We start from the raw sequence: 18,278 nt of genomic DNA on the forward strand, positions 1-18,278 counted from the left end.
TGACCTGTGAGTATTTAAGTGAGAAAGGCATCTCTGCAGACAATTACCTAATGTTCATAATTCCTTAAAAAAAGAAAGAAAGAAAGAATAGAACACAGCTTTATCTTCTACAGAAGAGTGTCTCATGTTGGCCTTAAAATATTCTTGATATCACAATTGTTTATAATAAATATTCATTGAATAAGAGCTTTTAAAAGTGTAACCTTCTAGGGCTAAGCATATAGCTCAGTGGCAGAATACCTGCCCAAAATGTGCAAGGTGCTGGTTTGGAGTTTATCCCCTGCACACACACTAAAAATGATCTTCTAGGAATTTGCAGTTTGGAAAATTGTCAGACATGTTTTCTTTTCTTTTTCTTTTTTTTTTTTCCTTACGTGTGAAATAATCAGATGTATTATCTAAATTTTGGTAGAAAAGGGAAGAGAAATGAAATAACCACCAAACTGGATAATGTTTTTAAGAAAAACACAAGTATTATTTTATTTCATGACAGCCAAAGTATTAATTATATATCATGAAAATCTTTTGCTTTAAGTTTACAACTCATTTACTGTTGGTAATGTACAGAGTTTTACAAACCATCACCGCAATCCAGGTTTTTAATATTTCTATTATTTCAAAAAATTCACTCAAGGGATTGTGGCTCAGTAGTAGAACACTTGCCAAGCATGTGTGAGGCACTGGGTTCTATTCTCAGCACCATGTATAAATAAATAAAATAAAGGTTCATTGACAATTAAAAAATATTTTTGAAAAAATTCACTCAAAACTCATTTGCAGGCACTCTTGTCTCTGATCCCTATCTCTGGGCAGTCACTGATCTACTTTCATGTCTGTAAATTTGTCAGTGCTGCTTATTTCCTATAAATGGAATCACGTATTATATATAGTCTTTTGCATCTGGCTTCCTTCTAGTAAAATAATATTTTTGAGGTTTATCCACATTGTAGCACTTCATTCTTTTTTATTGCTAAATAGTATTCCATTGTGTAGGTATACTACTTTTGTTCATCCATTCACCAACTGATGGACCTTTGAGTTGTTTCCACTTTTTGGTGATGTTAAATAATGCTGCTATGAATATTTATGAATAAATCTTTGTGTAGACGTGTGTTTTCATTTCTTTTGGGTAGATTCCTAGAAATGCAATTATGAATAAACTTTTAGACCCCTATTCTCTCAAAGGCATAAGCTGTAACATGAAAATAACAGGTTTTACTGGTTAGTGGTGTGAGGAAACTTAGCATAGCAGCCTTTCTTAAACTTCTTAGGTAACTCACTTATTTTGGGGAACAGTAGCCCAGCTATGTTCCAACATAAATTTCTATACATGTGCCCTGAGTTTAGCTAAATGTTGGGTACCAGTCATCATACACACACACACACACACACACACACACACACACCATATATATGTAACTGTATATATACGTACATATTAAATACAAGTATTGGGTAACAGTCTCTCTCTCTCTCTCTCTCTCTCTCTCTCTCTCTCTTAATTATGTTAGTTAATATGACTAAAGTACAATTTATTTAGTTAATATGACTAAAGTACAATCTACTTATATGTATATATATATATATACACATTACATTGTGCTTTAGTTATATTAACATCATTTACTTTTGTTTTAAATCTGTTATAAATTTTAACCAGTCTTATTTTGCTCATCCAATTATGCAGATTAAAATTTTTTGTGTATTTTGTTTCTGTATTTATGAAAGTTGAATGTATTTTTTAGTTTACTAAATGAAATCATGTTTTGTTTACAGTGCAATTGAAAGTATAGTTATCAGCCTCAGTTAGTTAAAATTTTAAAAATCCATTACCTAGTTATTGTTGTTTGATTACAAATTTGTTTTAATCAAAATAAACATTAATCTGAGAATTAAAAAATCTCATTTTAGAACTTACCTAATTTGAAGATATGACACATATACAATGTAGAAAGTGCTAAGTACCACAATTTTTAACATATGTATATATTATATGTTAAATATATATATAAACATATTTAAAGAAAGCATAGGATCAATTAATTTTGTCTTATTTTCTGTTTATGATCTCTATATAATTAACTTTTACTGGAAAGTTTGAAATCTGACCCAAATTAAAGTTATGTTGTTGTTAAGCTAAAAATTTAAGCTTTGTATGATGGGAATCACAATTTAGGCAAGTGCCAGAATTATTCATTTTAAAAATACACAAATTTTCTATTTTAGTTACATAATTTCTGTTTTGTTTCAAAATGTACTGGTATTTTAAATTTACATAATTTTTCCTGTTGGTAATTCGAAATTTTAAGGTTTTACTTACTTTCTAAAAACTATATTAGGCTGAATATGTTTGATGAACTGTGGGTTCTGAATGGAACTCACTAAAGATTAGACAACCATTATTTCATGTTTATCACATACATTTTAAGAAAATCAAATGAAATAAGCATGCATTAGGTCATATGTTGGATATGTGGAATTGATCAGTGTTTTTATTTAGAATAAAATACCTTACAGTTATATACTTTTTGCCTCAATGATATTTTTATCATAGAGATTTGCTTCTGTGTGTTCTATAACACATTTATACATTTTTTAAGGAATTTTTAAAAAAATATTTATTTTTAGTTTTAGGTGGACACAATATCTTTATTTTATCTTTATGTGGTGTTGAGGATTGAACCCAGTGCCTCACGCATGCTAGGCGAGTACTCTACTGCTGACACAACCCCAGCCCCATTTCTACATTCTTGATCTGGTTTTCACACACAATTAAGAACAGTTTGTATCAGTCTCAATTACAGAGTATTTTAACAGTGTTATGTGCTTAAATATAAAAACATGATAAAGGGATGTCTTAAATTTTGTGGTGTTAACACATGTTTTTCTTTCTTTTTTCTTTTTTTTTAAAGAGAGAGGGAGAGAGAGAGAGAGAATTTTTTTAATATATATATATTTTTTATTTATCAGCGGACACAACATCTTTTGTTTGTATGTGGTGCTGAGGATCGAACCCGGGCTGCACGCATGCCAGGCAAGCGCGCTACCGCTTGAGCCACATCCCCAGCCCATAACATGTTTTTCTTTAAATAGATTATTGAAAAATACAGTGCCTGTGTATTTTAAAAGTATATTTTTCTTTTCAGTGTTTTATCAGGAAAGCAGTAATTTATCTTTTAACAGTATAAATTCTAAAAAGTGAATTATAATAGAAGCCATCTTCCCTTAAAATGATCAGTCCCCTAGGTCATAATGTTCATTGATAATAAAATCAATAGAACAGGATTCTAAGCTTAATCCTTGGACACTATTGTTTAGAGTGGCAGACATAATCTAATAAATATCTGGTTGTGTTTAATGTGTTCAGTACACGGGGTTTTGCTACTTTTGGATTTGGTTGTGCACTAAATACAGTTTATATGGGGAGTAGAAAAGTAATTATTAACAGATACTTAGCATTTTCAGCAGTATTGATAATAAAATATTTGATAGGAAATTCTTAGCTATGAGTTCAACCATGTATTTTTCCAGTGCAGTTTAGATATAAAACAAATTTAGCATTTAGTACTGCTACTAGGAAATTGTCTCCACTTTCTTAGATGGTCTTCATTAATAACCTTACTTTTTTCACAAAGTCATTTCAGAGAGATTTGCTGGAGATAATAATTTTTATATTAGGATCCTCCACCCCAATGAATATGAAGTAAAATAAGGATTTATAATAAACTTGGAACTTAACATTCATTGGACTTCATTTGAATGTTACAATCGTGTGCTGTAGTAATTGAAACCTTTTTACCTTTCCACATCTAGTTTTAAATGAGACAGTTTTTTTTAAAAAAATAGATTTAAATATAATTTTTAAGAACAGTAATGGTAGGGTTTTTGTCATTATATTTTGATGCTAATATTCAAGAATTGCTGCAAATATTGAAAAGGAGGATATTTAGCATCAAATCTTTCTTGACCCTGCCACTATACAACCATATTTTAATTTCTATATTCTCACATAATACACAGTTTGCATTTTAAGAGTTTAATGTTAATTAATTTTCTTTGTTTTCAATATTTGGTTATTCTGATCTAATAGTATTATTAATAATCTAAGTTGATTTAATAGTCAGATGTTCTAAAATTGCTAATAAAATATATTTTGCATTAATAACCAGTCTTTTCTATGGAAAATAGAAGTTGCCTGTAATAGACCCTCTGCTTGAATTTTTTTTTAGTATATCTCCAAGGTATCAATTTAATAACTATCAAAGTAGCTACTGCAGTTGTAGCATTTAAATTGATTTACACGTCAAGACTGGCAGTTTAGCAGCTGCGCTATTATTCCTAGATCGGTCAATTTACTTGAGAAAAACCTACTACTGAGTTCTGCTGACCTGCCTGACAATATAGACCCTATTTCTATTCCTGTAATTAGGCCTGCGACTAACTCAGAATATTTTTAATTAAAATATTTTGGTCAATGTGTTGCACCAAATTAGGCCTTTCAGTGAAGATTTAATTCTGGATATAGTGTGATTAGAATATTTAATGAGTTGTGTTCAATTAAGATTAACAGGTTACGTGTGTTGAACATAACAGTGTTTGTGACCATTTTGTGTTTCACAGTCATAAACAATTACTTCTTATTTTTAATCTTAAAAATATTTGCTTTAATAACTGATAGGTAAATTTAAATTCAGTTGAAATTTTATTTTAAAGAAATTTTTTAAATAAAAAAATATACTTTATCCCTATAGTACCAGGAAAGATAATTTAAATGTATTGCAAGGAAAGGTTTTTTTACTTATTAATGTTCTTCCTTCCCAGCAAAAGCCAAAAATGAGGAAATCGCCACTTTTTAAATGGTTACAAATAAGCAGTTTTATGAAATCTGATATAAATGTTGGCTGTTTCCATATCCCTTTTTTTCTAAAGGAAGGTGAGCAATACAAAATACAAAGTGCTCATTTTATAGCTTTAATTTTTTTGCATAAAATAAGGCATATAAATGTTTTAACTTGAATCCCCATAGTATGAGGTTAGAACTAAAAACACAGACTAAAAAATTTATCCTGAATTTGATTCAATATATATGTAATTCATGGTAACAAAACCTCTGATTTTGATTTTTCTCCCAGCAAGAGCCTTCCTTTTCTTGTGGACTTTTGTGGTATAAGCTTTTTCTTGTGAACTTTTTGTGATGCGAGACTGTGGTAGACAGGTAAATTATTTTACCTCCTTTAGTTTAGATCCTGGGGTTCTGTAAAACATAGTGTATTCTTTCTGTGCACATTCTTAAAGGTTGTCAGTATTTGGAGCCACATACAGTGCTTTGAATTCACTAGACATTATATGCTGGTAATCTACATAATTTATGTTATCTATTTGGGAAAATTCTTTTTTTAAAAAATATAGGTATAAATAAAGCTTTTTGTTTTTATTTTAAAGTCCCTGTGGATAATCTTTATATTTGCTACTGTAGGTATGATGATATTCTGATCAATGGACTTCCAGATTGGCGGCAGCCTGTATTTTACTACAGGCGGGTGAGAAAAATGAGCAATGCTGAGCTGGCATTACTCTTGTTCATTATTCTCACAGTGGGTCATTATGCTGTGGTTTGGTCAATCTACCTGGAAAAACAATTGGTGAGTATTGGTGATAAATCAAATGATCTGGCTTCCTTCATTTCATGTGGAATTTCAGACATTTATTTTTCAAGTGATGAGAATTTCTATTTTCAGCATATACTCATCATTCTAATAGTTTTACACTCAATAGTTAGTGTTTTATTTATTCCTAAGAAGTACCAATGAAATAAGAAAAATAATACTTCTTTTTAAAAAATATGGCACTCAGGGGCTGGGGTTATGGGTCAGTGGTAGGGCATTTGCCTAATATGTGTGAGGCCCTGGGTTCAATTCTCAGCATCACATATAAATAAATAAAATAAAGGTCCATTGACAACTAAATATTTTTAAAAATATGGCACTCATTGTAAAACTTTTCGAAGGTCTGAATATCTAGCTGAAAATAAGAAAGTACATGTTTTCTTAATTATCATCTTTTAAATATATTATTTTTTAATGTAAGATTGATTCTTGAAACTTTTTGTCATAGGCCCTTACATAATGAATGTTTTAAAACATTTTAACTAATTCATAAGATTCAAGATTAATGTATTTTATGACTTCAGAGATTGGTTTAACAGAAAATTATTACATTTTTCTTGGTCTGAAATGCTATTATACACTTTATTCTGCCATGGGTTTTTATTTATATGCTAAAGGTAATCAAACATATTTATCAGGATTCATGAATTAGCATCTGTTTACTCATTCCTTTTGAAGAGACATTATTAAAGTAGCATGAATGAGAAAAAGTAAGTTGAATGCTTTTTCTTAGAAAACTTCGATTGCTATGGAGATGCACATGACTGACAGTGCCAAACTTCATGTGTGTAAAGGCCTGGATACCATGGCAACAGTTATTGTGAAAGATTGATGATTTTACTTAATTATGTTGGACCTTACATACATTTGCATAAATGTACCTCTGAAGTGTTTACTCTTCACAGAAGCATCTTGATAACATTTAAGAATACATGTTAATGATAACCTGTAACCATAATTCTTTCCACATTAAGGATGAACTGCTTAGTAGAAAAAAGAGAGAAAAGAAAAAAAAGACCGGCAACAAGAGTGTGGATATATCAAAACTTGGTGCTTCAGAAAAAAATGAAAGGTAGGAGTATATAAAAATACTTTATAACTTGAAACTTTTTAAATGTCTTTAATATGAGTCAACTTCATATGTATATCCATTTCACATATGCTCTCATTTTTATCTATAGTAGGTTTATAAAGACTAGTGAGCTGAAGTTTGTAAGACAAATTCTAATCTTTAAGAAAATTAGTACAGGTTTTCTTTCCTTATGAAGTGCTCATATATATTTAAATAATATAAACTCTCAAATTCTTGTAGTATGAAATTTTTGTACTAAACTTTAGAAACAAAATATTACTAAAAGAATCTATCTCTTAGCTCAGGAATGACAATATATAAAGAGGCAGTGATATGCGGTACACTCAAAAAGATACCATGATTTCTTCTATTGATTCATAGAAATAAATAAAGGGTTTAAATAGTTCACACAGCATGACATAAACTGGATCAATGTGGGATGGAGATCAGAGACCATTCTGCCTGTCTTCTATTCTGATGACATCAGTGAGTAATGCTTCAGTGAACTGCAAATGACATTAATTTTTATGTATTGGTTTGATTATGCTACAGTCTTTGGATCTGGTTGTCAGCACTTGGGAACATTCTGACTATGGTTAGTCTTTTATAGCTGAAGTAATCATAAGGTTTAAGAATTCATTATGCAAAAATAATGAAAAGTTCAGGTTAGAAAGAGGATTTTTGTTTGTTTGTAATTTGAGTATGAGTCTCCTTTCCCAAAATCTTAACCTAGATTCTCTTACTTGCTATATATTATTGCATTTGTAAGTATTGCATTTCATAGTAGAGTAAAATTAAGTGATAACATCATAAGTATTTCATTGAATACTTTTACTTTTTTGGTTAAAATAGGTGTTCAAAAAAGAATTCATGATCTTTTAAAAAACATTTTGTTTTGTTTCCTAGCATTTTCTATTTCACTGATGTGTTTGGGTTTTTCCCCTTTTAGATTGCTAATAAAACCACAGTGGCATGATTTGCTTCCATGCAAGCTAGGAATTTGGTTTTGCCTTACACTAAAAGCCTTGCCTCATCTAATTCAGGTAAAAGGTACTTCTTTCATATCCTATTAGATGCTTTCTCTTTTAGTTATTCATGAAATAATTTAGGCCAGTGTCTGCTGTATGAATGCTATTATATGCTTCATAAGATTGATTGAGTTGAATGATATTTTTATAAGTAGTTTAGAGTAGTTTCAAGATTGTTTAGTTATCTTATTTCTATAATTATCTTTTATTTTTGCTTTTAGAACACCTTAGAATTCCAGGACACTAGGAAAAGGAAAAAAAAATCTATTGTTAGGACAGATATAAAAGCAGTAAAAGTTTAATCTGCTATTATCATGAAAGGCATAACCAGTAAAAAGGAACAGAACTCAAGTGGCTTATCACCTATTATTTTAATAGCATTTGAGTACATGATGTTTTTTTTTTTTTAAAAAAGCCCATAACATGAGCATCTGTATAATTATGCAAAAATATATATATATTGCTTTCCATTTATTTGGAATTTTAAGAGGAGTGAGGACATTTTGTTTTCTGATAATCAGAGTGTCTGTTTCAAGATAATACCCAATAAAATGTGGGTATATTTATTTATGTGGCAATTAACATAAAAAATGTGTTCTATTAAATTATTGCTTTTGTTAATTCTAATTGTTTTGCTTACTTAGAAAATTCCCAACACATAAATATAATACTTGAAAGTAAGTAAATACTTTTTAGTGCAGAAATTTTTGAGATTATAATTTTGGAGGAGAAATGTTTTGCTTCAGTAAATAAGTGTGTTTAAGCTAGAGAACCAGTTCTGCCTACTTTGTCTTTTGTTATCATCAGAGCTGTCAATCTTAAATACTTATTTGTTATTTTATTCTAAGTAATTTGCAGTCATTTATTTTATAAAATTAACATATTTCTTAGCATGCAAGATAATTTGCCAAACAAGAACTAATGTATTTCAGTGGCTTACCTTTACAATTTATTTTAAATTATTTGCCTATGGTATCTAGACCCATCAGATTAAACAACTGTTTTGCTTAATCATAAATTTTTAGAAAATAAGAAATTTTACAAAATCTTTAAATTCTTTTTAGGAACTATTTTCTTAAGCTGTTTAATTGGTTTGAATTTTAAAGTTTCTACTTATCTTTTGGTACTTTTTGCCTATCAACTTTTAGATACTTATGCATTAGCCTTTTAGGGCCTCTGTAAATCTAACTTTCAAATTTTAAATCTAATAATTTAAATTATTTCTTCCTCACAAATGCATTCTAGAAGAAAAACAAGATGATTTTTTCCTTTTGCTTAAGCAAATTCTTGATATTTTTATAATGATTTGAAGATTTTTCTGAACTGGTTGTGGTAGCACACACCTGTAATCCCAGCTACCCCAGAGGCCAAGTCAGGGGAGCACAAGTTTGAAGCCAGTTTTAGCAACTTGGCAAGACCCTGTGTCAAAATAAAAAAAAATAGTAAGGCCTGAGGATGTAGCTTAGTGGAACAGTGCCCCTGGATTCAATTCACAGAAGGCGGGGGGGGGGGGGGGGGGGGTAGGATAGAGGAGGAAGGAAGGAAGAAATGGGAGGGGGTGGTCTGAGGAAAAGGGAGGTGAAAGGGAGAGAGGGAAAGGAAAGAAGAGAGGGAGAAAGGAAGAGGCAAGATCAGTTTTTCTGGTGGTCACTGAAAAAATAATGTAATACAGTTTGCTTTTACTGATTGTAGTAGTGTAATAAGTATTTTAAATTGGTAGACATATAATTTATGTAAGACATTAGCAAAATAATACTGAATAGTTGCTGTTAGGATTAGATTTTTGTTTATCTTTTTTTTTTATCTGTTGTGACTTTGTATTAATTCATAATAAAATTCTATATTAGTTCATCCATAAAACTCTATAATGTGAATACATATGCTTGATGATACACGTTTTTATGTGATACTTTTTTGAGAACCTCTTAAATAGCATACTTAGGAAATTTAGAAAAATTCATTTTAACAGAAAGCAATCTGAATTGGTGATTGGTACAATAGTCAAAAAAGGGCCCTACTAAAGACCTAAGAATAAAAGTCTGGTATGGCAGTGCACACCTATAATCCCAATGGTTTAGGAGGCTTTAACAGGAGGATGGCAAGTTCAAAGCTAGCCTCAGCAATTTAGCAGTGCCCTAAGCAACCTAGAGAAAAATGTCGAAAAATGAAAAACTGAAAAGGCTGAAGATGTAACTTAGTGGTAAAGTGCCTCTGGGTTTAATTTCCAGAATCCCCTTCCCCAAAACAAAAGCAAAACAAAACCAAAATAGATAGAGACCTGCGCATAAAAAATGACACATATAGCCTTAAACATTTTAAACATGTACTTCACATTTAATTACTACTCTAGTAATATAGAGCTATTGTTGTATTTTTAAAAGGGTATTCATTGGTTGGAGTTCCCTGTCCTTTTCCTTGCATAAACCATACCTATAATCTCAGTTTCTTTAAAGACAATCCCAATCTTGATATCTTTAAAGAAGAATCTAATTAGACTCTTAGGAAACAATGTCATTGCAGAATCCTTATATAGTTTTTCATCTCTAGTTAAAAGCATCTTTAGCAATCTTACATGGAGGTTTCCAAAACACTAAACTTGGTTCTCTTAGAAACAACTTTTAATTCCTACTCGTATTTTATCTTTTTAACATGGTTTTTAATTGACTTGTGTAATTACAAAAACAAGTATAACTGACAAAAATGGGTTTTTTGTTTATTTTGTGGTACTGGGCATTGAATCCTGAGGTTGCTATACCTTTAAGCATACCCCCAGCCCCCCCTTTTTTTTTATTTAGATACAGGGTCTCATAAAGTTGCCCATGCTAGCCTTGAACTTATGATTCTTCTGTCTCCTGAGCAGGTAGGATTACATAGGTTTAAGAGCTAACACAAACAGCCCTTGTAAGCATAAATAAGCAGATATTAATTAACAAGAGTTTTACATCTTGAGTGAGCCTCTTGAATTTTCATGAAAAATTAAGTAAAACTGAGCTGCAAATATTCTATGTAAGTTTTTAAAAGTGGGAGTTTTCCAGCAAGTGCAGTTCACTCTGGAGAATCTGTATCCAAGTCTTGTCATAGCAACATCCCTTCCCAACTTATTTTCTTCCCATTCATCCTCTAAATATCCTTTTCTTTACTACATTTTGTATACATATAGAGTTATCTACTGGATTGGGAAAAGTGATAGTTTTGACTCACTTATGATCCAGGTTCTATTTGTTACACAACATTAAGGATCTCTAAGAAAACTCTGTTATTTATTGCCTATTTAGGTTACCCAAATTTATTTTCTGTACCCCCAAGAAATACTTACAAATGACAATAGTTCATTCATATACATATAGATATATACACACACACATAATTTATTATATATAGAATATTTAAGCTTCATGTGGTCATATGTTTAAAAATAATGCAGCCATTTGAATAAAAATGTATAAACACATGTAAAAATAAGGCACTACAAGGGACTTTAGAAATAAATATGCCTTCTAGGACGTAAGTCAGGTAACAGTTACAACACATGAATTGAAATAACCAGGATTCAATATGGTATATAAGTTTCACATGTATAGTATAAACAGTGACTTCTGAGGATGTTCAAATATGTAAGTTGTATCTATTTAGTATGACCAGGAAAAACTGAAAAGGGGAGCCACTTGAACCAAGTCTTGAAAGATGAATAGACCCTTAACAGTAAAGTACCCACTTTGTGAAATAGGTCGTATACAAAGATAATATCATAGATATAGTACTTCCCATACAATCAGTTTATTAATATACTGTGTTAAATCTGAAAGAGATCTAAGAAAAACATTGCACAGTGGCTTTTTTTTTTTAAAGAGGATATCACATAGCCCATTAGTATCATCTACAATTATATTCTGTGCCTCCAGATGCTGAGTATATCCATTAAGGAATTTACATTCTAATAGATGATCAGGGATTTATATTCTAGTAGATAAATATGATACAACAAGTCTAAAATAAAACATTTAGACAGAATAAAGTTACTTGATAGAATAGGAAAGTATTTTTATCTTACTTGTCTGCAAAGATATGTGTACAATGTTAGAAGTGGTAGATACAAAGCACATAATGGTTATTAAGTGGGTAGAAAATACTCTTGAATGATTCTGTGATCAGGCAGGGTAGAGGTAAAAGTATGTTTTTGTAGTACCCTTTGCTTTTTTCTTTTTCTGTTTCTTTCCTGTGCTAGGAATTAAACACAGGGCCCTTGCACATTCTAAGCATAAAATGTACCACTGGGCTACATCCCAACCCGTATCCTTTGCTTTTTGAGAAGGTTCTTATTTCCTCCAGTACTAAGTTGTGTTCCTTCTTTTTCTCTAAAAAGGATATTGTGATGATGATAAGAATTTGGTAGATTAGAAAAACAATGCTATTATACTTGACATGTTGCTGTATAACATTGTTGATAATGTTGACTTAATAAATCAAACATTTCCTAGATGGGTTCATATTCAAGGAAAAGATCGACAGAAATTGCTATTTAGCAAAATATATGCCCCATATCATTCATGTACTTACACAGGCAGAAATGTAAAAGAAGTCAAATGAGAATTGAGAAGTAGATAGAAGGCTAGTGTGTGCTTGGAGAGGTAAGAACACTGGAGAGGAGTAAGATGCATTTCTATATGCAGGGAAGTTTGGGAAACTTGAAAATGTTTGTGTGAATAGTTAAGAAAGCATGTAGAATGATCAGCATAAGATGTGGAATATGAATTAGAATATATCAAGGAACTTGGACTCTTTTAAGGCATGACTTATATGCATTGAGGCTAGAAGTTATTTGTAACATATAAAGTATAGCCCCAGTGACACTCTCACATCTTACGAGTTTGTTTATGTCTTCATGATAGTTTTGAAGGGAGTACACATTCTTTTAAGACTCAACCTGTCATTAATGTTGTTGTTATTCAGTGTTTAATTCCAGGAAATTATTCTAACCTTCATAATGTCTTTCTGGGATGTATGTGTATGTGTGCATTGGGGATTGTACCCAGAGCCTTGCACATGATAAACATGCACTCTACCACTGAGCTATGCTCACAACCCTGGAATATTTTTAAACTCATCTTGTGTTTGCATTCATGAAAGTAATAAAAGTTGATGAAGTATAATTAGTGTTATGTGCTTATTTTCAATCTTACTCTTATAACTTTATTTTTGTCATTGTTTGTGTTGGAGCCTCATACATTTGGGTCCATAAACAATTTGGATTATTAAGATCATCTGTTTCTCAGCTAAGATTAGAAAGTGCCAGATATCTCAAGTGATTATCAATTTAAATCATAGTCATTGTCTGAGATGAAACAGGTCTTAAGTACTCATAATTTATTTACTAGATAGTTTTACTTTTAGAGAATTCACTATTTAAGTTTCTGATATGCTTCTTAGTAATATAACTTACAAAATATAAAACTCATTTAGGTGTGCATTGCCTAAAGTTGTAATTTTTTCACATTGATAAGTTCTAGTTCTGCCATTTCTCACTACCAAGCTGTTCTAACATAAACACAGTTAAAATAAAAATTATTGTAGGAAGTTTCTAGTATGTATATCCTCGCTCCCATGAGAAATTATAGGTTGTTTAAGAGCAGTAACTGAGTAAAGAGAAGAATCTTCTGTTGATCCAGCTTTTATTTCAATCAATCAATCAATAAATGGGCTCCTAAAGAGTAAAGGGAGTACGATATAGAACTTTATGGAATTATCAATAAATGAAAGCATCCTCCCTCCCAAGCAGCTTCTCCCATGGAGACTACAACTGTGGACAAGTCTGGAGGTCACCCTCCCTTACAATCAGGCCCCTTCCTTTCTAGACCCTTTTGCTTCTCTTTGCTGGGACTCTGTCAGAAATCAAACAAACAAAACATTCATAGCTAATCAGCAAGGAAGAAAAGCCTCTAAAAGACTAAGTGTTGCCTGCCCTTCTCAGAGTTAAATACCGGTTTTCCAAGGGATGAAGCAGCATACTTTAGTTTTCTAAAACTTAAAAAAAAAAAAACAACAACATCTTTTCAGATAGATATATTTTACATAGGAAGTACATACACAAATGAGAAGGGATAGGAAGCTGGTCTGAATTTTTATGAGTGAACTCTACTATTAAAAAGGGACAAAAAGCTGCAGAAAACTGGAAAAACCTCACAACGTAAGGCAAACATTCCTTACTTCAGCTCTATGAAAGGAGGGCTTTAGATGCAAGTACTCAGAAATCCAGAGACAGAATTTAAAGTTTTCTAGTTTTTTTGCTAGATGTAGAAAAGATAAAAAGCCACAAAATGCTAATTAGCTAGGATGTTAGAGATATTTAGTCTTACTAATTTCATATTTTGTAGATGAAAAATATTTAAGACTCATATTGGTGGAGCATTTTGTCCAAAGTGACACAACTAGTTAATGGTAGAAGTGAAACTTAAAGTAGATAAAAATAAATATTAACATATAAGAAATATAAAGGCTCAAAAATAAGTTTTCCCAATAGCTCGATAACTAGAGCTTCCTATTTAGTATAATAAATTGTCTAATTCTAAACTCTCTTTCAGAATAGTCAGACTGATTATAATTATGATAAAAGCTGTAGAAGGATTCTTATATTGGATTGGGGCACAATAGAGGGCTTCTATGGTCTTAGTTTATCTCTCCCTTAGCCCAAGTTGTAAAGTAGCTTTTAGACTTTGCATCTTTTGAGTACAACTGTCTCAGGCAGAAGAGGGCACAGCTTCTGGTTTTCTGTTGTATTTTTATTCCCTTTTATGAATTCAGTATTATTATAGTTCTGTATAGAAATGTTGAACCTTATTCAAAGTATACTTATTTTTTTCTATATTCTTTATTCTTTACTATAAATGTATTATACATTATGTGTAATCCTGAAATTGTAATAATAGTCAATAAAACAACAAAATTTAATATAGAGCATATCACTTTGTAGGCAGATTTTCAGAAATGTACTTTTGGTGTCTTCCTGTGATTAAGGTTATTTGTTAGCACAAATCTCCTCTTTTGCTCTAAGCTATCAAGCAGTCAAAAAGAAATGGAGTGGGCTGGGGCTGTAGCTCAGTGGCAGAGCGCTTGCCTAGCATGTGTGAGGCATTGAGTTCAATCCTTAGCACCACATAAAAATAAATAAAATAAAGGCATTCTGTCCATCTACAGCTACCAAAAATAAAAGAAAAGAAAAGAAATGGTGTATACTCAGTCTTTTTTCCAATTACCTGTTCTCAAAGCTTTTCCACATTCCTTGTTCTCATATTTCCTGGCTTCTGCTCACTTTAGATCAGTGCCCTTTTTTCCAATCTTTCCTTAGGTTGCTTAATATTTTGAAGTTTATAAAAAGAAGTAAAAGCAAGCCAAAATGTAACACAAGGCCAGCTCAGTATGTTATTTTTATCACATAATGAAGTATGTCACAATGTTAAAAGAAAGATTTATGTATGTATTTTCTTCACATCACAGACCACTAACCTCAGAAATATTACATCTTCAAAGTTTGGCTAAATTATCATCATTATGAAGTCTTTATAAGGCCAACCCAAAAGTTCCCATGGTACATTCTCTTGTACTAACTTTATAACACTTAGCATTTTGTATTATAAATTGAGCATCCCTTGATCCCAAAATCCAAAATGCACCAAAATTCAAAAATTTTTGAGTTATTGACATTGATGCTACCAGTTTGATAGCTCAGTGTACACAGAATTTCATATACAATATTAAGAATGTTGTGTGAAGTTACCTTCAAGAATATTGTATAAAATTATTTTCAGGCTATAAGGTATATATGAAATATAAAATAATTTTGTGTTTAGACTTGGGTCTCATCCCCAAAATATCTCATTATCTATATACAAATATCCAAAATTTAGAAAAAATCAGAAATCTGAAACACTTTTGGTCTCAACCATTTTATATGAGGGATATCCTGAAATTCCAGTAGCTGTAAATATTTTTCTGGATTATTCCATATGTCCATCATGGTTGTTAGGAAAGGGAGCATTCTGTTCTAGCTAGCCATTCAGGAACTGAGCACAATGATGTCTTTGCCAGCTTCTAGCTGTGCCCATCTGAAACGTGTTCTCCTTGCTCACCATGGCAAGTGTAGAGAGCTAGAGATTTGCATAAGCTTTTCTGTTGATTTGTAAATGATATTGTTTTTAAACAATACTTTCATCCACAGTTCATCTAGAACTAGTTCTTTGAACCTACCTGATCTTAAGAGGACATGGAAATGTAGGGGAAAAGATAAAATGCTGGGCAAGTACCATCTTCTCTTCAGCAAATATTTATGTGTCCTTACTATGTACCAGGAACTGTACTAGGCCATGGAAATTAAAATAGAAAAGAAAAATCCTGTTCTCAAGGAACTTGTATTCTATATTCCAATTTAGTTTATTTATTTTAGCAGTATCTGGGATTGAACCCAGGGTCTCACATATGCCGGATAAGCACTCTACCACTGAACTACATGCTCATTCCTATTTTTATGCCTTTTTGAAGGACAACTTTTGTATCATATAATCCCCGCATATCCTAACAAAAGAATACATAATAATGGTTCAGTAGATAAATATAAATAAATATATATAACTTTTTGTGCAGGTGCCTATACTTTACAGTTAAATACAATGAATACTCATGACATAAATTTAAGTTTGCCTTAATTTCAAATGTAAAATCAAGCCCTCAGCTTGTTGTCTACACAGGTGAATATTGAACTCTTCGAGAAGTTTTGTTAAGTATAAAGAAAGTTGCTTCTAGACAGAGTAAAAGCTTTTGCTCATGATTCTACCCCAAACAATTATAAACTCCTAGAGAATCAAACTCTTTCATTTTTAATACAGTATTATGGAACTAAATCTAGGCAGTTCAGAGCCTTAATGAATTAAAGTAAGCATTCATTTATTTGTTAAATATTTATTAAACCTCTATGATGGGACAGGCAATATATAAAAGATGAAGGGATGGATATGATGTTTATATTTGTAGGAAATATGTAACTCCTGTTTAGGTAAACTGGAGTTTATTCTGGACTCAAAATGATTTTTTTTTTTTTTTTTTTGAGGAGAAAGGTATTTTCTCTTCTAAATACAACAATTGTGTTCTCTTGAAATAACCTCTAAGGAAGAATGGGAAAGAAGAAAGATTGGAAACAGTTGATCTTGTTCAACCTCTTTTTGAGTGACTGATCCCCTTTAGAATTTAAATAACAGTCACCTAGTCTTTTCTTGAATACTACCTCCTGAGTCCGTCTATTTTATTTTTACCAAATCTTAATTACCAGAAAATGCTTCCTTGTTTGTCCAAAAGTTTTATCAAAACTTCCATCTCTGAAACTTATGTAGAATTCACACCATTCTTTCCTGCAGTAACCCTTAAAATATTCTGAGGTAGTTATCAGGTTATCCCAAATCTTCTCATCTCCAATCTGTTACAAGATACAGAGAGTTTCAAGCTGCCTCACCATTTGATCACTTTTCTTTTAGAGTCTTCTGTTTGTCAGTGCATCTGAAAGTGTGATATCCCATGCCATATACAAGGATAGTTGAAACAAAGTAGTTATTTAGTACAGTGGAACTTTTTTAAATTATAGGTTTGTTAGTGAAGTAATGCTTTCTGGAAAGCACATATGTAATTATAATTTGAAAATACAAGTAGGATAAGAAAAAAAGAAAAAGCATGAGGAACATTTAAATAAAATGAAACAAATGGAAGACGCTCTGCCTTCAACCAATAGTGAATGAGACAGGAATGTATGGAAACTCTTGGATTAGCTGGAAAAGGTTAAGTTGTTCAGTGCATTGCAGCCCTCAGATGAATGTTGTTTGGGATCAAATAGGTATTTTAAAGAAGAACTTTTTGTGGAATTGTGTGCTATTGCAAAAAGAAGAAACATTAGTAGAGAAATGTTCAAATTTGGCAATACCACTAGAAAGAAGTTGCTGTTACCCAGCAACAGGTCTTTCCATTGAGACAAGAAGGATATAGATAGAAATCATATAAGCAGCAAGATACAGGATTTGGCCAGAGGCATTTGTTGAAGTATAAATCATTAAAAACTTACCATTTTGGTAGACAACAAGATTCTAGTCAAAATGATAAAAATATAAAGCCTAACTAGGCACAAAACATCATTCTTCAGTGTTTCCCAAACATTGACAGTTATCGTCACAGTGATTTCTCTGAGTTAGGTAATTTTATTATCCCCATTTTATGAATGAGAAAATTGACCCATAGAGAAGGGAAGTGATTTGCTGAATGTCATATAGCTAGTAAAATGGCAGAGCTGGGATCTTCATCTGGGTAGTCTGGCTCCAAAATCTGTCCTCTTAATCATATCTCACTGTACTATACTATGATGATTGATTTCAACCTACCTCCTTTCACCTCTCATATATAACTAACCTTTGCCCTTCTTTTTTTTGCATGGTGCCACATTTCCTACTCCCCTCAAGGAGCCAATGCCTTCCTGGCCTTTTC

General features: G+C 31.5%; 1 protein-coding gene across 1 annotated transcript in view; it reads left to right on the forward strand.

The window, feature by feature from the left end:
* Positions 1–18,278, forward strand: part of Dnajc1 (DnaJ heat shock protein family (Hsp40) member C1) — a 222,567-nt gene that overhangs the window by 100,889 nt on the left and 103,400 nt on the right. Inside the window, exons 4-6 of the mRNA XM_046423045.2 lie at positions 5,477–5,642; positions 6,641–6,738; positions 7,688–7,781. Coding sequence (XP_046279001.1) covers positions 5,477–5,642; positions 6,641–6,738; positions 7,688–7,781 — 358 coding nt within the window. The remainder of the gene's footprint in view (positions 1–5,476; positions 5,643–6,640; positions 6,739–7,687; positions 7,782–18,278) is intronic.

The sequence above is a fragment of the Marmota monax genome, unplaced genomic scaffold, assembly GCF_021218885.2.
Source record: "Marmota monax isolate L192 unplaced genomic scaffold, Marmota_monax_Labrador192_F-V1.1 WCK01_AAM20220418_F8-fsc00098, whole genome shotgun sequence".
Classification (NCBI taxonomy): domain Eukaryota; kingdom Metazoa; phylum Chordata; class Mammalia; order Rodentia; family Sciuridae; genus Marmota; species Marmota monax.